The sequence below is a fragment of the Halichoeres trimaculatus genome, unplaced genomic scaffold (assembly GCF_033239565.1).
Source record: "Halichoeres trimaculatus isolate MK-OKI-2021-1 unplaced genomic scaffold, fHalTri1.1 fHalTri1_scaffold_6, whole genome shotgun sequence".
Lineage (NCBI taxonomy): Eukaryota > Metazoa > Chordata > Actinopteri > Labriformes > Labridae > Halichoeres > Halichoeres trimaculatus.
Window position 1 is genome coordinate 1,641,083 of NW_027437184.1, and position 21,838 is coordinate 1,662,920.

At 36.9% G+C, this 21,838-nt stretch overlaps 1 protein-coding gene across 2 annotated transcripts in view; it reads left to right on the forward strand.

The window, feature by feature from the left end:
• mcama (melanoma cell adhesion molecule a) overlaps positions 1–21,838 on the forward strand; it is a 113,645-nt gene that overhangs the window by 14,154 nt on the left and 77,653 nt on the right. The window contains exon 1 of one of the 2 annotated variants that reach the window (XM_074671890.1): positions 17,663–18,034. The exons of the other annotated variant lie outside the window; for it this stretch is intronic. Within the exon in view, the coding sequence (XP_074527991.1) occupies positions 17,971–18,034 (64 nt within the window). The 5' untranslated portion in view covers positions 17,663–17,970. Of the gene's footprint in view, positions 1–17,662; positions 18,035–21,838 lie in introns of those variants that run through there. 2 annotated transcript variants of the gene reach the window in all.

Genomic DNA, 21,838 nt, shown 5'->3' on the forward strand with positions numbered 1-21,838 from the left:
CTCGGTACCTGGCAATAAGTATCAGTACTCAGTGGCACCAGTTTTCAGTACTTTTGTGTTTATGAGGTAATTAATATTAATTTGTCCAATAACAAAATATCAAAGTTTTCAATTCAGCATACAGTTTTACCAAATTCCACGTAAGTTGATTTTTACCCTAAATACCCCCTAAATCTCTAAATAACTATCCAAATACATGAATTAAAGGCTACATTATATTCATGGGAAAATCAAGGAGCAACATCCTGTTAGTAAAAATGAACACACTGTACTGGATTTATTAATTTTTATTTATATTTATTGGCGTTGTAAAGTCGAGAACCACGTAAATCGAGGAACTCCTGTATTTACTTCCCAGTATTTAACCTTGTAATGTTGTGTTCATGTCCAGTCGGAAAATCCCCTTCTCTTCCACTCCCTCTCAGTCACAAGGATTCACTCTGAAAAACTGGAATCTTATCAAGTGTTTTCGTCTTACTTTAAGTAAAAATGGTCTTCGGTTACTTGATACAAGCCACATTAACCTGAGCAGTCCATAAAAATGTCTGATTTCAAGTTATTTAAACACAAAATGAGGTCTGAATTACTGTAACAAATAAAGAAAAATCTGCCAATGGAAAAAGACAATTGCTTGAAAATTTGCTTCGAACTTAAAACATGTCTGTATTCAAGTAACTTTTCTCCTGTTCTATTGGTATTGGCTTGTTTTTCTTACATTTGCATTTGGATACCTAAACATAGCACCATATGATTTTACATGAATCAGTACTTGGTACTTGGAAGCTCTTCCAATGTGGCGTTGGTGTCTGCTGTTAGCTCTGTTAGCCATGTCTTTGAATAGCATGATGCTACTCTGCCCTCTGGTATTCCCTCTGTTGCTGGGTTAGCACAGCTAGCTCATCCATCTTATTGGAGATAGATCTTACGTCCCCAATAACGATGGATGGAAGGACAGGTCGAACCAGCACGTCGTCCTCACCTCCTTCTCCTCACCTTGTGGGAAACATCTGACCTTGCACCAGTTAGCATTGACATGCTACAGGCTGCTAACAGCTGATTTCACATGTAAACAATGCAGCCATGGTTACATGTAGGATCTCCAGACAAACACAGGAGAAAAAGTAGTAAAAATATCACTGAAGACACAAAAAGTTTGGTGTCCACGACCAACAAATGAGCCAAACAAAGTGATGATCCACTCCAAATACAAAGATGACGAAAAAGAGATGAAAAAATAACAAGAAATTTTAATTTAATTTTATTTTAATTCATCCTCTTGACTGGAGATGTCGAGGAAACGTTCACTCCTCCATCAGTTTGTCTGAGCGTATGAGTTTGTTTGTTAAAAACATTTCTAGTTTTATGCTCAGGAGAAAAAATCCAGAAATTCCCTGAATGATAGTCGTCAAATTATTGCATCCACTGGAGCGACACTGATTGTTTTGTTCTCCACGTTTTGTCGTTTGTGTGGCTCTCACAGCCAAAAACTAAAGCGTGTAAAGCAAAGAGTCGACCTTCCCTCTGCAGGCCCGTCAGAGGAGCTCTCTGATGGCACGCCGCCACGGCGAACTGATGCTCCACTGCAGCGAGCTTTAACCGGGTTTCCTTTTATTGCGTTGCCAATTTCCAACAATAAAACTGTAATGACTTTTGGATTATGCTCTTTAATTACAGGCTGAATAAACATGGCTTTACTGCAGCAGCAGCTGATGGAGTTTAGACATCTCTCTACACGTGAGGAGGATTTAGATCGGAGATGATTTTACAGATCAGTGCAGTGGTAAATACACCTGACATGCTCATATACGTCGTTAAACGCTCGGTGCGGCTGATTTTATCACCCTCCACTTGACAAACTGCGGATATAAACCCTCCTGGATGCTCTCTGTTGTGTTAAAAATGAGCTTTGCTTGCACAATTTGGAGAAGTGGCCTCAGCAAAACACTGTGGCGCCGATAAGAAGTCAAACGTTGGCTCGTTCATTCTGCGGTCACGGTGATAAGGAGGCAGCGAGTTTCTGCTGAATACTCCGACCTAATAACTGCATCTTTCACTCTCAGTGCTCTGCCCTGGAGCGTTTCTCAGCGCAGACACTCGGACCGGTCACATGTAGGACGGCACAGGTGTTACTAACCACGTTAACCACGGCTCAGTTCTGCTCCAAGGTCCCACAGAGCCGTGACCGCCATGTGACGGCGGGACAGGACGCACAGTACCAGGATCCTGAGTAAATTCATCCGTCTCTGATCCAGTTATTCACACCTGTGCTCCTCCAGGCGTGTCAGGACATGTTGGATCAACACGGCCGATAGCAGAGACACACGGAGCAGCTATTAGCTCTGATTATCCCGCTCGGCTGTGATGGGACTGACGTGAAAGGCCCCTCGTTGTCAGAGATAAGACGCTGAGCTGATGTAAGACGCTGGAAAACAAACCGTCAGAGTCCAAACGAACAAACAGAATCATGAAGACGAGTATCTGAGCGAAATCTGCATCGTGACGTTAGAGATACAGGATCTTATCTTTCTCAGACCTGTGATATAACCTGTGCTGTGTCACTAAAACATCTTCACATTGGATCTTATTGACCTCACCTCAGCAGCTGCTTCACGTGTTTGATGCAGAAATCCAGATGATATCCAACACCTGGGAAAAAGATCTCCTCCTCCTGCTTTTCCCCGTTTTGTCAACACGTGCTGCTGTCCTTCAGACCAGGAGTTCCCAAACTTTACTACACCAGGGCCCCAAACAGCTTTCACTCCTGGCCCTTTGGAAACAGACGTTTCAGAACATGTAAAGACCTGTCCTTTAAGTCCATAAAGCTAACTCAAAACGTAAATAACTCCGACCTAAATTAAACAAATGTCAGGTCAGTCATACGCTGAGTAGGTATACTCATAATATACATGCTTGATATGTGGACAGACATTAAATATCAACAAAAAAAAGAGTTTAATTATATTTTAAATATATATTATCAAACTCAAGTAGTCTACCTAAAATTTGTAATTTTTTGCCAATTTTCTATATTTCCATTTTTTTAATTTATTCATTTGTTTTAATATTCTCAAGTTTTTTTTTATATATTTTTTGCATTTTTTTAACATTTCTAAAACTGTTTTTTTTTTTCAAAAATTTCAATCCCATTTTTTGACATTTTTCAAAAATTTGAAATTAAGTTTCTTTTTTATTTAAACTTGACATTTAAAAAAAGTTTGAGTTTTTTCCAAATCGTCAAATTTGAAAAAAAAAAATCCCACATTTTTTAAATTTCAAACCATTTTTAGTTTAAAAAAATAAAATAAAAAAATGTATTTTTGAAATTTTTGAAAAAAATTTTGTACTTGTTGCTTTTTTGCTAAATTTAGAATAAAATCAAACTCTCATCATCATACTGTCATTGTTTTTGTTTTGTTTAAGTTAATAAAAAATGTAAATTAAAAAAAAAAAGTCTTTGAAGATTTTGCGAGTTTCACATTTTGTTTCTTCTTGTTTAAATTTTTTAGATATTTTCTATTTTTTTTTGGAAGCAGCCGTCATCATGAAAGCTTAATAAATTGTCCAAGTCACACATTTTATCCTTAATAATCAAAAATTTTGGCTTAGGCTAGAAATAAAACGGCCTAAGTCACCCTTATAGAGCATTATCCTTTTAGCTGAAGCTTTGAGCCGTTTTACCAGAGACAGCCAGCATCAAGAGATGATTTAAGACAAAAACTCATGTTCATCAAAAAATGACTTAGGCCGTTATTTTAATATGGTGGGGATTTGTTTCTTTGTATTTGTAAAATCCTTTGGATATAAAGCCAATAAACAAAGTTTGGCACAAAAAGGGATCTTGACTTTAAATACCTCAGACAAACAGTTAATAATCTCAATCCAGGATCTTTGTATCTTTGAACATTCCCACAGACGGTGAATGAGAGTTCCTTTATTATCTTGGCGTTTAGCTCATGTAACATGACTTGACATGATGGAGTTTAGTTAGTTTATAGTTGTAATTTAAGTCACATATTCATGGTGTGTTTTGGGGTTTTCAGACGGGCTTCGTTTAATTCTGTTTCCTCGACGTCTTCCTGCACATCTTTTTATTTCCATGTGTTGAATCTAATGCAGAGTCTTTGGTTACAGTATGTAGACAGTAGGTCTTTGTCTTCCTTTTTCTCCATTTGTTCAATTAATTACAAATAATTCTGAGTTGCAGTACCACTGTTGGCCACCAGGACCACCCATATAAATCAAAGTGGAGCAGAGCGCAGTTATTTTCAGTCTGCAGATCCAATTAGAGAGTAAGAATAGCAAACCCAGACCAGAAACTGACGGTGAAATCACAGCTTTGGTTTTAATTAGCCTCTGAACGGCAGCAGCATCATTACTCTCAGACGTTTCATTAATCTCTTTCTTTGGAGTAAAAGTTTAAAGATGGCGTTCTGAAACCGTGGAGCGTGCTCTCTGAGCCCTCCTGGTGTTTCTGGGTGAATGGCAACAGAAGTCTGCTCAAACCATCGGCCCCTGACTTCGTCTGGCACCCCCGTGGAGAAACACTCTGTCCCGATCTGTGTGAGCGGAGCAGAGAGTGTGTGTGTGGCTCAGGGAGACGACGATGGACTGGAGAGCGACGTCCTGAACACTTCAAAGAGTTGTTTTAATGATTAAACCAGACAAACGTTTCCTTTGTTCTCTGAACCGTCAGAGCTGCAACAATCTCACCTGCAGCGTGGTTCACCTGAGCCTGTGAATGTTAACGACGTCTGCAAAGAGCCGTGTCAGATTTAACCCAGTTTCTAATGTAGAGCAAATCGTCTTTTTTATTACATCTGTGTGGAGGAACGGAGGAGCAGCAGCTTAAACTGAAGTCAGCTGAAGTCAGAGTCTGTTTCATCACTTCACACGTCTTTAAAGAAACTCTGAGCTCGCTGCGCTCTGAGCCAAACCCTTCAAGTGTCTTTTTTTAAAGGTTACGAGCTGCTGTGTTTCTTTAGTCTTTGTCTCATGAAGAAAAGATGAAATACTCTGATGAGGTGGAGAAACTTGTTGGTTTGTAGTTGGACGTCGACGGCTCTTTTAAAGAAACAGGGTCTGGTTAAATTTCTTTCTCAGAGCGACTCAGAAGTAGAGCTTCTTATTCTTTCTTCCTTTGTTTCTTTTCGTTCTTGTAGTTTTAGATTACATCAGTCTTTGTTCAGCAGCAGACATTGACACTATTTAAATTTCTCTGTTTTTTTTTTTAATTTTATTTTGGTTGTTTATTTTTTTGTTTGTTTTTCTGCTGTTTTTAAAATTTTTTTTTTTTTTGCATTTTTTTGAAATTCATTTTTTTTTCTATTGATTGCAAAGTTTGACATTTTTATATATTTTTGACTTTTTAATTTTTATTTTTCAAAAATCCCTTTTTTCCATTTTTATTTTGCAAATTTTGAAAATTTCAGAATTATTTGTATGTATATATATATGTATATATATATATATATATATATATATATATATATATATATATATATATATATATATATATATATATATATATATATATATATATATATATATATATATCTTCCAATATTTTATTATTTTCTTTTAATTTTGGAAATTTCACTTGTGTTTAAAATTTTTTATTTTTTTAAATTTCTTTTTTTTAAAAATAAAAAAACATAAGAAATAAAACAAAAAATAAATAAAAGAATAGATTTTAAAAAGTTTGAATTTTTCCAAAAATTGAAAACTAAAAATTCTTGCAAATTTATTAATTTCAAAACAGTTTAATTGAAAAAAAATATAGATTTAAAAAACCTTAAATATTGCATTTCGCAATTTTGCAAATTCTGATTTTTTTTTTCTATTTCTTTTTTTCTTATTATTATTTTTGCAAATTTATTGAAAATAAAAAATGAAGACATCAAATGTAGGATTTAATAAATTCAAAAAACTTCTGGTAGAGCAGGTACAGAAGATAACTTCAGACACAAGCATCACGCTGCAGAGACGTATGTTTGGGTTTTGCAGTTTCCAACAACACGACACATCAGACGAGAGAATTTTAAACTTGTTGGATCTTATTTTAATGCAAAAATGAGACAAAAACTGCCCTAAACTCTGGTGCAGAAGATGAGCCAAGTACTTGAGCTGTTGAGGTGTTTGAGTCCCAGGAGTGATCCAGCTGACGCGTTGATACCGTTGCTGTGTGTCGTCTTAATCGCTGAGTCCAACAGTTCGCAGTCCTCGAATCATGTTTTCACACTATACCTCCATGCACCACACGCTGGACTCTGCAACCTTCTTCTTCTATGGTGTTTAGGAGCTGGACTCTTGTATTCGAAACTGCAACGTCAAAAAGAAGAAGAAGAGGAGGAGGAACTTCAGAAGATGGAGTCGCACACTGAAGATGTCCAATAAAATCAAATGAGCTGCCTTGGCAATTTGTGTCATTTGACAACAAAGAACAATAAGAAGATGTGTACGGACGAGGAAACGTGGGCGATACAGTCTCTTATTTCTTCAGCGAAAACTGGAGGCAGACAGTGACAGGTAAATTGAAAAAATTATAAAACTTTAGACCAACTTCTTCCAGCTTTAGACGACACTTCAGAGATTGCGAGCTTCAGAGAGTGCGGCTTTGTGAGGACAAATGATGTCATTTTCGCACCTACGTCCCCTCATACGTTTCTTTTTAAGCAGAAAATTTCTGTGCCGCGTACACTCGAAGATTTTTAACCTGCTGGACAAAGACAAGCAAAGAAGATATCGGAAGAACTGGATCTCCTGGTGGTTGAAGTACAGAAATACAGGCATCTGTATGACTCTTCACACACAGATCACCGAGTGGTAAATAACTCATGGCGTGAAATTGCAGCCGCTCTCGGCAGGGAAGAGGAATCAGTTTAAAGGACCTGGAAAAATTTCCGAGACAGATGTTTCGCGTGGTAAAGAAGGGCTAACTTCTTTGGGTCTCGTTTAGTACATTGGTAGACGTACATTTGTAATACACCGCCCCCTGCAGTTTGGGAATGACACCAACCAACTCTGCGCAGGATGTAAAGAAGCATAAAAGCCTCACACGGGTCTTCTGCATCTCATTTATATATCAGATTTTTCTGAAGCACCAGTGTGACAAAAACAGGTTTTTGAGATTCGTTTGAGTCACTTTATTTAAGCACCATCTAAGGTCTTTACTCATCACAACGTCCTCAATTTAAAAAAATAAAAACAAAAAAACAAATGTGTTACGTACTGTGCCAATCTCTGAGAAAACTGTCATAGGAGAGTTCCTCTAATCTGTGAAATCAATGCTTGGTTCAGATCCACAAACACCGTCCATAACTGTTGTAATTGTGTCACCATTAAATCTTATTACTCTGTCCCTCAGCTCCTCTCTTTCTTTCTTTTCTTTCTTTTTCTGCAAGCCACAGAAAGTGTTCGGTGCCTGATGAATTAAAGAGAAAAAAGAGGAGAGAGAAAGACGGAGAGAGCAGATTTAATAAAGAGGCAGAGTCGTTTTTAAATTGCCAGAGAAGAAAGATTTGGCAGAGGGGGATTCATCTTTTTTCAGCCTCTCCGCTCCGTTTCAGGGAAAAGAGGGATTTCAGATGGAGTTTGGGATTTCTCCCCACATCAAAGACTTCTTCACACAAGCTTCTGACTTTTTTTTCTTCTACATTAAACAGACTCTGATTCAAAAGGCCAGAGATACTTAAAGTCTGTGACCCACTGTCACGACGGAGAGCTGAGACTGTAACAGACGAATTCAGGCTTTAACTGAGTGTCACACTGTTGTTTGTGAAGTTTACTCTGAGACATGTTTGATTCTTTTTAACCCACAAACATTTCATCATGGTCGCTCTGTTTTAACATGTTACACTAAGGGTCTTCAACCTGTGGCTCTGGAGCCTCATGGGGCCTCTTTGACTCCTTTGCGCTGGCTAAAAAAATGTTATTGAATTAAAGATTTTTCTTTGTTTTTCTTATAGAGGCTATTGCTAGTTAAAGATATTGACACTATTTAAATTTCTCTGGGTTTTTTTTTCGTTTTTTTTTTTTAAATTCCAATGTTTTTTAAGTCATAACATAGTTGACATTTCTATATATTTTTGACTGTTTTGCATTTTTTAAAAAAATACTTTTTTATTTCATTTTTTTGAACATTTTTTGAAGTTCAGAATTATTTGTATATGCTTTATATACTTTCCAATATTTTTTATTTATTTTTTTTTATTATAATTATTTTTTTAATTTCATTTGTATTTACATTTTTTTTTTCATTTTTTGGAAATTTCTTTTTTTTCCTTTTTTAATTTAAAGAAAGTTTTAGTTTTTCCAAAATTTTAAAACTCAATTTTTTTTTGTAATTTTTGGAAATTTCTTTTTTTCCTTTTTTTATTTAAAGAAAGTTTGAATTTTTCCAAAATTTTAAAACTCAATTTTTTTTTGCAATTTTTGAAAATATCTCTTTTTTTAATTTAAAGAAAGTTTGAATTTTTCCAAAATTTTAAAACTCAATTTTTTTTTTGCAATTTTTGAAAATATCTCTTTTTTTAATTTAAAGAAAGTTCGAATTTTTCCAAAATTTGAAAACTCTTTTTTTTTTTTTTTTTTGCAGTTTTTGGAAATTTCTTTTTTTTTATTTAAAAAAAGTTTGAATTTTTTACATAATTTTAAAACTCAAAATTTTTGCAATTTATAATTTTTTTTATTTATTTTTTTAGATTTCCAAAACTTTATAACTTGTAAATTGCTGACATTTTTTTTTGTCCTTTTTTAAAAAAAATTTTTTATTTTTTGCAAATTTATTGAAAATAGAAAAACGAAAAATTTCTTGTTCCATAATTATTCACTGGATTTTAACTTTGTTTAGAGTTTTATACACTTTACAGTCTTAATTGTGAAGATAAAGCAGATTTTGTGTCTCCTGAACGACTTAAATCCAGATGAGCTGAGGTCAAACGTCTCCTATGACAGTTAAAGTATCAGACCCCTGGTCTTCTCCTTCTATACGGCTGCTCCAGATGCTCACAGCTCAGCAGATGACCAGGACTCTGCGGTCTGTCAGATGAACTGGAGTCTTTTCAAAGTGAAAACATTCAGAAACTGAAGCAGAGACAGAGCAGAGCTGAAATTAAGCAGATTCCTTCGTACCGAGCACATTCAGGACTTTTTATTGGAGCCGGGCCAAAGTCTCCAGGCCTCCAGTCTCCAGTCTGAGCTGAGGTATGAGGGCGGATGGTTTGTCGGGGCGTCTGCTCAGCAGGAGGGTGTGTGTGGTGGTCTTGTAGGGATTCCACGAACATCCGGCGTGTTATGCTCATAACGCGCTGCTCTGGTGGCAGGTGAAGAGGAGACGTGGCCTGCATTACCATCTGTCAGAGATTCAGGACATGCCTGTCCACGCCCTCCACGGGACAGCGGGGGAGTTGACCGTGATGTGACTGGGGTTCAGGGCGACGGGCCCAGAGAAAACAGGAACAAAGAAAAGAGGAGAGACATTAGAGGAGCAATGAGCCAAGATGGAGGAATGGTGAATTCTCAGCTGGAGGTCTGAGCCCATCAGCTGCTTCACATTATGGTTTCATTTTGATTCTCATGCTGTGATCACATCAGAGAACATTCACTTCCTGGGTTAGTCTGTAGGAATAACTCACTCTGGTTACAAACGCCTAAAGGAGCAGGCAGAGCCTTAAACACACAATCAGCTTCATACGAGGTGTGTCACCTGACAGGAACTCACCTTTTCACCTTGTCCTAACATGTTATTCACTTCTTCCAAAGATTTTATAACATATCAGTATTTCCTTCTAAAGTTTCATCCTATCAATTATAATTCAACTACCGTAATAATTTTATTTTCTCATACATTATGGACGTTCTAATTATTATTTTGTGAGCCTCACAAAATCAGTCAGAAAAATGTATATGAAAGCTTTCTTTCTTTCTTTCTATCTATCTATCTATCTATCTATCTATCTATCTATCTATCTATCTATCTATCTATCTATCTATCTATCTATCTATCTATCTATCCATTCAAGACTGTGAAGTGTATGATATTCAATACAAAGTTAAAAACTAGTGAATAATTATCTAAGCAAAACATGTACAACATGTAACTTCTAAGAAGAAAAATGAATTTTAAAAAATTAAAAATAATTTCAAAATTTGGCAAAAATTACTAAACTTTGCAAAATTAATAAAAAAAATTGAAACTCAAAAGAAATTGCACCAATTTGAAAAAAATTGAAACTTAATAAATTTGCAACAAAAAAAAAACTTGATTGAAAGAAGGAATATTTATACATTTCAAAAATGTGCAAAAATTAAAAAAAGGAATTTCAAAAATAAAAATGATTTCAAAATTTGGCAGAAATTACCTAACTTTGCAGAAATTAATTAAAAAAAATAAAATTTCTACGGAAGTTGCACCAATTTGAAAAAAAAAGAAACCTAATAAATTTGCAAAAAAATTTAATTAAAAATGAATTTCTTTAGAATTTAAAAAATGTTCAAAAATAAGAAAAGGAATTTCAAAAATTAAAGACAATTGCGAAATTTTGCAAAAATTACTCAACTTTGCAAAAAAATAAAAAATTGAAAAATCTTTAAAAAAATTGCACTAATTAAAAAAAACTGAAACGATAAATTTGCAAAATTTGAAAAATTTTTTGCAAGAATTATTGAATTTGATAACACATCCATAATGTTGCTCAACTCATTAATATTTGTTGCATAATAACGTCTTGCCACATAACAAGCATGTTGATGTTGTAGGAGGTGAAGTAGAGCGGTGGCAGGCTTTATTGACAGATGGGATGAAGATTTAGTTCAACTAAATGTTAACACAGGATTTTATTTAGAGTCAGTGTCTTAAATCATCAATACCCTCTGGAAGAAAAATAACTATTCTTTTCAAAGCTACAAGGAGCCACTGCAGAGGAGCTGCAGGTTGAAGACCCTTGGTCCAAACCATTTCATTGCTCCAAGGTTTGCAGGACAGAGGACGTCAAACACTTGTAGTATTTAAAAAATGTTTTTCCCCTGGTCTTTATTGAAGCGGACAGCTGAAGGAGAGGAGAGGACGGGGTCACAGGGGGATGACACGCAGCCAGAGGTCCTGAGAGAGTCAGACTGGTCTATGACAGCCTGTACATGGGGCGCATGCTTCACCAGCTGAGCCCTCTTTAAAGTCAGCTAACGTAGGGAATCAAAACTTACTCCAAATCTTATTGAGAGTGAAAATAAAGCAGCTTTCTTTGAAAACCTGTGTTTTTCCAGGTAACCAGGGCACGCTGCTGATGCTCACTAAGCTCCAGCATTAACAAAGCGAGAGGTGTGGATCAACAGCTGGCAGAGTACCCCGCTTTAAGAAAAGCCTGACGGGGATCTCAGGAGTAAGAGCAGACAGATTTCATGAAGGAGAGTTTTTAGAGAAAGTCTTGGCTCCAACCCAAAGTGAATTTCTCCAGCTCTGACTCTGTACGAGCAGCTGCTGATGTCTTCTTTTCAGCGTGGAGCTCGTGTTGGGTTTATTTTGACTGGAGAAGCTGACCCAGCCATAAATCCTGGAGAAGGTTTGAGAGGCTTTCAACAGCGCGTCATTAGGCAAAGAGTTTCACAAAGTCATGTTTATCTTTTCTCTCAGTTTAACTCTCTGTATGAAGTGTGGGGTAACTTCTTCTCTTCTATTGAAAACGCACGAGTCTCAGTGTGACTGAAAGGCCATGTTTACATGTGATAAGAGATCCCAGGTAGGGTACACAGAAGAAAGCCAGAGCCTACAAATGCTGAAAATAGTTTCACACACTACAAATAACATTTCTTCACATTTAGCTCTATGACATCACTTTTTCTGCAAATTTTAGGGAATTTTTGTGGAATATATTGAATGTTGAATGTTTTATCTAAGGCAAAGAAATCTTTGCTAAAAAAAATTGCAAAAAATATTCGAGATTTTAAGTTTGCAAAAGTTTTAAATTTAAAAAACAAAATAATTTTAATCTGAAAACTTTGCAGAATAAAAAAATGCAAAAACGTTAAAAAAGGAATTTTAAGGATTTTTTGCAATTAATCAAAAATGTGTGGAATTTGATTAATTGCAAAAATTTCATAATTCTAAAAAAATTGCAAAAGTTTACAAATAATTAAGATAAGAATTTTGCAAAAAAAGTTTTATTTTCTAAAAGCTTGAAAAAGTTAAAAAAGGTTAAAATTTCAAAAAGTGTTATATTTTTAATGGTTTAGAAATTTTAGATAAATATTAGAAAAAAATACTAAAAGTTAAGAAATGTGGCTAAATATTTAGGATCAGGACATTTATGTAAAAAATTTAACATTTAGATAAAAAAAAATCAACATTTAGATTTTCAAAAAATTAATAAAGATAAAGTTTGGCCCAACTCTGTATAATTTTCTCAAAATACACACTGAATATTACAAAAATAGAAAAAAAACTAGAGCATAAGTAGGAAGAAAAAATAAATAAATAAATAAATAAATAAATAAATAAATAAATAAAGTATTATTATTATTATTATAATTATTATTATTATTATTATTATTATTATTATTATTATTATTATTATTATTATCATTAAAGTAATAATAATAATACTAATAATAATAAACACAAAGAAATTTGTAAAGACAAGAAGAAAAAGATACACATTTAAGTTAAAAAAAAATAAAATTAAACATTTAAATTAGAATAGTGCCCTGAAAGGATGTCGAAGAACTGTGCACTTTCCAAAAGAAAAAAAAATAAAATAAAATGTATTAAATTTCTTTATTATATCCAGAGTAAGAAGCATTCAGTTAATGTGCTTGGTGGACACCTGTCTCTCTCTTCAGAGGTGGTAAACTAAAAAAAAATTATTGGTCCTGTATCCCTGAGAGTCGAGTGTGTAACCAGGTAAAAAACTCCTTAGAAACTTTAAGTAATACCTGTGAATCAAGTCAAAAGAACAAAAAATGTCTTCATGAAATATATACTTTTGTTTTATCGCACATTGGAGATGATGTAAGACTATTTTCATCAAAGTCTGCACTCGTTTCCCTCCCTGCTGCATGTCTGCAGATAAATCATCCAGCGTCACAGTTTGACCACGTCCTCCATGTACAGAGGATTCTGCATGTTAACGTTTTTCTTTGTCTCCGTATCTAATACCTGTGCTGTGTCTGCAGCTGTGGGTTCATGTATGATGGCGATCCGACAGCTGGGTGACAACTCCAGGAAGTGCTGCAGCTGCAGCTGTTGGACAAGGTGACTCTGCAGCGATGGAAACAAAAGACCCCTGTTCACGTTATCTAACCTTTGCTCACTCCAAACTTAAACATCATGTGGCTGTTTTAGTCGTTATTCCCCATGTAGTCCAGACTCTAACACAGTCTGGGCTGTTTCTTATGGAGAGGAATATTAATCAGTGAGTGTTTCCTGGAGGGAAAATGTGTGGGTGAGCTGCAACAAAACTTGAATTGTTTAAAAAAGTAATATATACTGTTGCCAAGGTGTTTATCACTGCTGGATGTGAAGCAGTGGTTGCCAGCGTCTTCAGTGGTGGCTTGCTCAGATATAATTTATCACTTTACGATAACTCAGAGTAGTTTCTCACTGAAGGAATAAGTTGTGATAGTGAACTCTGGGAGCACATGTTCAGCTAATATTGTTGTGTTGAAGGAGGAGACAGGAGATCTGGAGATGTGGAGGCTCCTTTGGTTTCTGTTTTAGAGAGACTAAAAACACAGACGTGAGTCAGAGAGTCAGAGAGTCGGTCTTCAGGGCATATTAGCATATAACGGTGATATAATGTCCTCGTGGCAGGGTGTCTTCCCAGTAAGGAGGACTCATACAGTCGTCTTATATAAAATGATAAAGCACTCATGATGACGCCCTTTGGTAAATTACAAAGTGCTTTCTTGGTTTTGTTTAACGCAGTGAACATGTGATTCATATATTATGTTACCACAGCTGGAGCATGGCCTCAAAGTTCAGTGTCTCTTAAAACATGTGGGTGAAAAGACCTAATCTCTACTGGAGAAAAACTCTACAGGACAAACACATCATCAAGTGTTTTTTGAAATAGGGAAAAATCTTTTAAGTGGAAAAAAAGTACGCTTTAAAGTCCCTGTGAGGAGTTTCTAAGTGATCTTAAAAAAGTCTCTCTTGATTTACGCACGTCTAAGTCTCTATGACAACACCACGCCGGCTGATGAAGTTATTCAGAGAGAGGAGAGATCTGAGTTTTTCTCTGCTGGAAACGATTTCTGTGATTAGTTTTGTAGTGATGGTGGACACTGGAGCCTGTCAGACAAAAAAAGGACAGAAGAGCAGAAGAAAGAGAAACAGGAGAGAGATAGAGCACAAGCTAAAGGCTAAAACATGAGCTGAAGGCTAAAACATGAGTTAAAGGCTAAAATGCAAGCTAGGGGCTCAGACATGAGCTACGAGCTAAAAAATGAGCTAAGGCTAAAACATAGGCTAAAGGCTAAAACACGAGCTAAGGGGTTAACAGACAAGCTTAAGGCTAAAACAAGAGTTAAAGGGTAAAACACAGGCCAGAGGCTAAGACATGGGCTAAGGGTTAAAACACAAGCTAGGAGCTAAAACACAGGCTAAGACATAAGCTGAAGTCTAAAACACGAGCTAAGGGCTTAGACATGAGCTAAGGGCTAAAAGACAAGTTAAAGGCTAAAACACAGGCTTAAGGCTAAGACAGAGGCTAAAGGCTAAAACACAGGCTAAAGGCTAAGACATGAGCTAGAGGCTAGAACATAAGCTATGGGCTCAGACATGAGTTGAAGGCTAAAACATAAGCTAAAGGTCTAAACACAAACCAAAGGCAAAAACTCAGGCTTAAGGCTAAGACATCAGCTAATGCTACAACACAAGCTAAGGGCTAAAGCACAAGCTTAGGGCTAAGACATAAACTTAAGGCTTAAACACAAGCTAGGGGCTAAAACTGGCTAAAGGCTAAGACATGAGCTTGGGGCTAAAACACAAGCTAAGTGCTAAATTGTGAGCCAAAGGCTGAAACACAAGCCAAGGGCTAAGACATAAACTTAAGGCTAAATCATGAACTGAAGGCTAACCCAGAAGCTTATCACTAAAACATGAGTTAAAGGCTAAAACACAGGCTTAAGGCTAAGACATGGGGAAAGGCTAGAACATGAGCTAAAGGCTAAAATGTAAAAATCCGACTTGTGTGGAATTTCGGATTACGATGTGTTGTAAGAATGGAACTGGTTCGTAACTTTGTATCTATATATGTTGGAACCCAGAATCTACAGATTCCTAAAATCAAACTAGAGAAGTTGCATTTCCTTGCAGCAAATGCGTTGAAATGCTGAAGCTGGAAAAGTTTGAATAAAAGTGGAAAAAGCTGAAAATGTAAAATAAAGGAAAGAAAAAATGGTGAGAGAAATGAAGAAAAGACAATGAGTGGATAAAGAAAGTGGATACAGTGGAAATTTAAATCAGCCTAACAAAGTTAAAATAAGTAAATACAAAGAGAGAAATCGAACAGTGAAATCTTAAAAAATGTAGAAGAAAGCAGAAATCTATGACTAATGTGTAAATGAAATGAAGAGAATAGGAGCAGTTTAATGTGTGAACAGAGTTTCAAGTCAAAGTCTGCAAAAGGTAGAAGCAGTTGAAGTTGAAGGAGTTGCAGTGGATCAGAAGATTATTTCAGACCTGTTTTTAATGGTAAAATGTTTTAAATACAGTTTAATCATTTAAAGGTTAGAAAAAAGGGTAAAGATGTAAACCAGAGCTGAAAATGTAGAATGGAGAGAAGAAGTAGGAGAAATAGGGGAAAAAACAGTACAGAGGTTAATGTAGCACTAGTAATAGAAGAAAAAGTAGCAGTTTGAGAATTATAAGGTTTGGGAAAAAGTTATATAAGTAGTGGAGCATGTAGATTAAGTCAAAGGGGGAGGTATGGTATTATAAGTAACTGAAGTACATGTGTGTCTTTGTTCCTGGATGTTTTGATTACTTAGTATAAACAGCTGTGTGTGATGAAAGGTTGTCATGTTTGAATCCTCTGTCGCCTTGTCTCTGTTTATGATGGTAAAATGTTTGTGTGTGTGTGTGTGTGTGTGTGTGTGTGTGTGTGTGTGTGTGTGTGTGTGTGTGTGTGTGTGTGTGTGTGTGTATTTGTGTGTGTGTGTTTGGGTTGGCTGTATGTGTTCGTGTAAGACAGTTTGGGTTGGCTGTTTAGGCATAATAAAGAAACATGTGTTTCTCTGTCCTTCAAAGACCTTATCAGTGATTATCCACAGCTGTGTGGTTACCATGGTGATCTTGATGATGTCATAATGAGTGCGATTCGGCAGTTGAACTTTGGAACTCCTTTGTATCCACTGATCTTCACCTGGATTTTTGGGTTACACATAGGTCCGAACAAACTGCATTTATGCTGAAACCCTAAGGGCTAGAAGAAAAACAAACACATTGTGAGAATCTGGAGACTCTGATGAACAAGATGCTGTTCTTCCCAGAAATGTGGGATTAAAACTGACCGCACAAGGGTAATTTATAAAAGTAGTTAGGAATGAAGTTGATGAGAAATATAGGTCAGATTTTAACATTACTCCAGGTTACAGGGATATGGGCGTTACTCTCACACTGAGGTGTTTTTTGGCAATACTGTACATTTTTTTTGGTAAAATACCCCCTTTGTAAGAAGCAGGAGCCTTCAGTGAACGTTTTAATGTACTTTTTATTTTTCTGCTGTGAAGATTTTGGAAGTTATGACAATTCGATCGAGATTCGCACAACCTTACTGCAGCAGCCTCTCTCACTCTGTTTGAAAACATTCCGCGGTCTAGCAGCTTCGATTTTAGGGCAAAGTGGGAAAAGTTTATGTTGCTTGAAGAGTGAAATCTCAAAAACAGTAAAAGCTGTTTAAGAGCAGATAAAAACCTGAAGAGTGGAAAGATAGCTGAACATTTTAAAGTTTAATTGAAGTCTGTAAGTGGAAGTAAGCTGAAGTTAGAGCTTGTTAAAGTTGAAGGAGATTTAAAGGAAAGAGCTGAAATTTCCCATCTGTTGAATAAATCAAAAAGTTAAATAGTTAGGAAAGTGAAGATATATAGCACACATGTCCTAAACAAGCTGAATAGTTTAAAAGTTGAACGGTGAAAATCAAAAATTTGAAGGTTGTGAAAAGGTCCAAAAAATGTACGGAAGAATAAGAAGAAGAAGAAGAAGAAGTAGTGGAATAAAGTCACAGGATAACAATATGTTGAAATGCTGAGTCAGCATTTCAACATACTGACTCAAGGGCAAAAAAACCCTGATTGAGACATTCCAAAATATTATCTGTTTATATTTATATATTTAGTCTTAGTCACATCAAACTGTTTCACCACCAGGCGAAATCACTTCAAATCATCTTTTTGCACTCTGCCTGTCCTCCAAACAGCCTGAGTCTGACCTTTATCAGAAAGTATCAAACAGAGGAAAAAGCAAACACATCCACTTCTCTCAGGTACGCCCGAGTTAGTTAGGCTGAAATAAAATGACAGGCCCATGTCCAAATGAATTTATCGCTCTCTAACTGTGGAAAGGCACATAAAATGTCCCAGCTGAGATGAGTTCAGCCAACGGGCCATGTAAATCAGGCTAAAAGGTGTGCAGGCGTGATAAGGTGGCTTATTGTCCTGACCTTGAAGACTTTCCACACAAAAACTCCCTGTGTGAATACGGAGAGTGAGTTTGAGGCTGAAGAAAACACTGATAAGCTGCTTCCACCACACACAGAAAAAGCCCCACAATGGGTGAAGAAGGAGGAGGAGGAGGAGGAGGAGGAGGAGGACCCCAGCCAGACTGAGACTTTAATTGAGCCCCCTCCCCTTCCCTCCACTCCTCCTCCTCCGTCCTTCTCCCCTCTCCTCAGTCTCCTCCGGGGCTGCTCGCTAACTTCTCGTCGACGCACACCTCCTCGGTCCACATTAGTCCGGGACTGGATACGGCAGAGAGAAGACATGGCTTTCCTTCACCAAACCTTCCTGGCGCTCTTTCTTCATCTCTGCTTCCTGCACGTGAGCGGTGAGTTTACCTGCACGACACGCGCCATGTTTTATCTTTTTTTTTAACGGTGAAGTTTGATGGAGGAGGGAAACGAGCGTTTGAATGAGAAACTAACGCGTGTGCTCGGTGTGGATGCTGAAACTTGGTTACAATGACAGAAAAAAGTCATTTAGTGATGTTTTACAAAAACTTGTGCACAGTTTTCACCAATTAACGCGTTTTTTATTCGTGTGCGGTGGAATTTCTTGCTAAATTTCATGGTTATCGTGAGCACAGTGAACTTAAACCACGATAAATATGGAGTAAAAAATTAAATTTTGGACACTTCTTCAAATTTCTACACCTTTCTTCTCTGGATTCTCCATTTTAGTCTGTTTTAGGTCGAATGCACCGTCGTCGTAAAATATTAAAGCTGTAATTAATTACTGCGTAATTGACGCGTTAACGCTCCAATTAACCACAAGCATAGCAGCACAGTTCAGCTCACCCATGCCGGAGCATGAGACTGTTTTTCATGTTAATAAGGGTTATTTTTTTTCTTACTGCATGTTTTTCACCCAGTCTGGAGAAGTTGTTACATGTTTTATTGTATTGTTGCAAACATCAGAGGGACCGCAGCACCAAACTTAGCTCATGAGTCTCTGTTTCCAGAGAAAAGGAAGTTGGTTTGAGTTTCAGTTGTGTGTGTTTTAATGATTTGGGACAGACATTAATGTGATGGAAGAAGCTGGATTGAGGTGATTTTGTCTGGGCTATAAACAGCAGCGGCGTTTTTCTCCTTCCATCCATTCAACTGTCAAAATTGATTGATGTATTTTTAATTTAAATGATATAAAAGTCATTTTTTTTAACATGTTTATGGCTGTGTAGCTAATGGTAGGTCAGGGGATTGTGGGAGAAACAGCTCAGCAGTGTTGGAGTAACATCAATAATCATTAAGACATTGATAATGGCGTAAATTGTTTGCCTTAATGTAATGCAAATGCCAATATTGCTTTGTTTGTTCTGGCTGCTTCCATTCAACAAAAAGCACATTTTCTCAGAGGATCTTATCAGAGAAATCTTTTTAGTAAGTCCCATACCTGTTTTTTTTTTTTTTTTTCCTGTATTAACTTTATTTCATATATTTTAAATTTTCCAGTTCTAACTTATTCACATAAATCACTTGTCGAGTGAAAAAACACTAGTTTCAGTTAAAAATAGCTTATTTTGTCTTTCCTTTTTTCCCATCAGTATGAGCTTTTTGCGTGGCTGTACTCCCAAATGAAGGCACTGTCAGGGTGGGTGGGGTCTCAGAAGGCTAAATACAACATCACACACGCTAGTTGAGAGTGTGATGTTCACAACATGATGGGAACAAAAGAAGATGTTTTGCAAACGTTGGAAGTAGCTGTTTGTTTTTGTTTTCTAGTTTAAATGCTAACACGTTGCTTATATTTCTGTCATCTGGTTACAGATGCTAAGTAGCTAGCATGTTGGCGTTCTGCAGCCTGTGGTGTTTAATTTCTCGATTTTCTTGAGGCAAAAATAGAAAACATCCTCTAATTAAGTCTCTAGGAATCGTAAGTTTTGCCTGGTTGTTTTTGTTTCATACCGTTGTCGAACCGATAACTCTAGGTTTTTCACGTTTACTGGAAAGAACGAGTCTATTAAAAGGATAAGCCTGTTTCCACCAAGCGGTTCACTTGAGTTCACTCAAACATTTTGTGGTGACAGATCCCCAAACAACCAAGGCGAACTGTTCCACTTTTTGGGACCCTGCTTTTGGGGTGCCAACTAAACTGATCCTATCCCAGAAGGTGGCGCCAGAAATGCTGCAGTGATTGATTGTTGTTTACTAGCGGTGGGAGAAAAATATCGAAATACGATATATCATGATTTTTTGTTTGACAGTATGAACATCGGGATTCTTCGTCAAAAAATGTAATTTTTAAAACGAATTCTTCATTTCAGTCTTTGTTAATAAACCGGATTAGAAAAGAGTTCCCACTTTTCTCCAGCAGAGGGCAAATGTTTCTCTCTGACTCATGTGATTTGCTTTTTATGGGAATATAGTGCCTCTTAGCCTTTGGCCTGGTTTTTAAGCCTTTAGCTTTTCTTTCAGCCCTAAGCCAGTGTTTTAGCCCTTAGCTCTTGCTTTAGCCTTAAGTCTGTGTTTTAGCCCTCAGTGTGTGTTTTTTATCCCTTAGCTCGTGTTGAGCCTTAAGCCTGTGTTTTAGCCCTTAGCTCAGGTTTTAGCCTGTGTTTTAGCCTTAGCTCGTGTTTTAGCCTTAGCTTGTGTTTTAGCCCTAGCTTGTGTTTTAGCCTTAGCTCGTGTTGAGCCTTAAGCCTGTGTTTAGCCCTTAGCTCAGGGTTTAGCTTGTGTTTTAGCCTTAGCTCGTGTTGAGCCTTAAGCCTGTGTTTTAGCCCTCAGCTCAAGTTTTAGCCTGTGTTTTAGCCTTAGCTCGTGTTTTAGCCCTAGCTTGTGTTTAAGCCTTAGCTTGTGTTTCAGCCTTAGCTTGTGTTTCAGCCTTAAGCTTGTGTTTTAGCCCTCAGCTCAAGTTTTAGCCTGTGTTTTAGCCTTTAGCTTGTGTTTTAGCCCTTAGATCAGGTTTAAGCCTGTGATTTAGCCTTAGCTTGTGTTTCAGCCTGTAGCTCATGTCTTAGCCCTTAGCTTGTGTTTTAGCCCTCAGATTGTGGTAAGCCCTTAGCTCATGTTTTAGCCTGTGTTTTAGCCCTTAGCTTGTGTTTTAGCCTCTTGCTTGTGTATTAGCCCTTAGCTCCTTTTTTAGCCTTGAGCTTGTGTTTTAGCCCTTAGCTTATGTTTTGGCCTATGTTTTAGCCTTTAGCTTGTGTTTTAGCCTGTATCTTATGTCTTAGCCTTTAGCCTGGTGTTTCAGCCCTTAGCCTGGTGTTTCAGCCCTTAGCCTGTGTTTTAGCCCTTAGCTTGTGTCTATAGATGTTATAGTTATCATTAAGTTTTTCCCATGGTCTGGTGAAAAAAAAGCCAAAGAAAAATCATATTAATAGAAGAATCACAATTAAAATCAAATCGGCACCCCAAAAATTGTCATACAATCGAATCGTGAGAATAGCATATCATCCCATCCTTATTGTTTACTGTGTTATATTTTTCTTCTTTGTTGGATTTATTAGCGGGGCACACTTTGCTTCGCTGCTTCTACGTAGCTGACGTGGCTATTAGCATTCAGCTAACATGCCACCTACCAAGAAGGACACGGTTGGCTGTGGAAACGTATACAGGATCAGGCTTCACTGATCCAAACTGGACCGCTTGGTGGAAACGGGGCTTTAGTCTTGATCTTCAGGAACCTGTTATCCTTGCTGTATTTTACCTCATGTGTCAAATGCATAAACAAAGCAACAGTTTGAACAATGAGCAGTTAAACCAGCGAGTAAATCAGTCACTAAATCCATTTTGGAAAGTTGGTTTTGACAAAAGATCAGTGAAGAGCAGCTCCTGTAACTTTGCTAACCTGCTTTGTGTCTCTTATTTACTTATTGTCTTTGGTGTCATTGAGCAAACAATGCTCCTGTCGGCCGTCATTCCTGTCTTTGCTGCAGCTCAAAACAGCAGTGAAACTCATCGTTACCTGCAAAGCGTTGCAGGATGTTTCCAGAGTCAAGTTTTTCAGCCTGGGATGCAGGAATTGATTTCCTGAGCCTGTTAGCTGATTAGGAACCGTGAATCTTATGTCAGTGTTTCTTTCCCCGCCCCCTGCCCTTTAAACAGACTCCACGTTGACTCCTGGATTAATACTGAAGTAAGCTTTACTGTAAATAATTAAATGTAAACCTTCCTCCACATGGTATCTCACAACA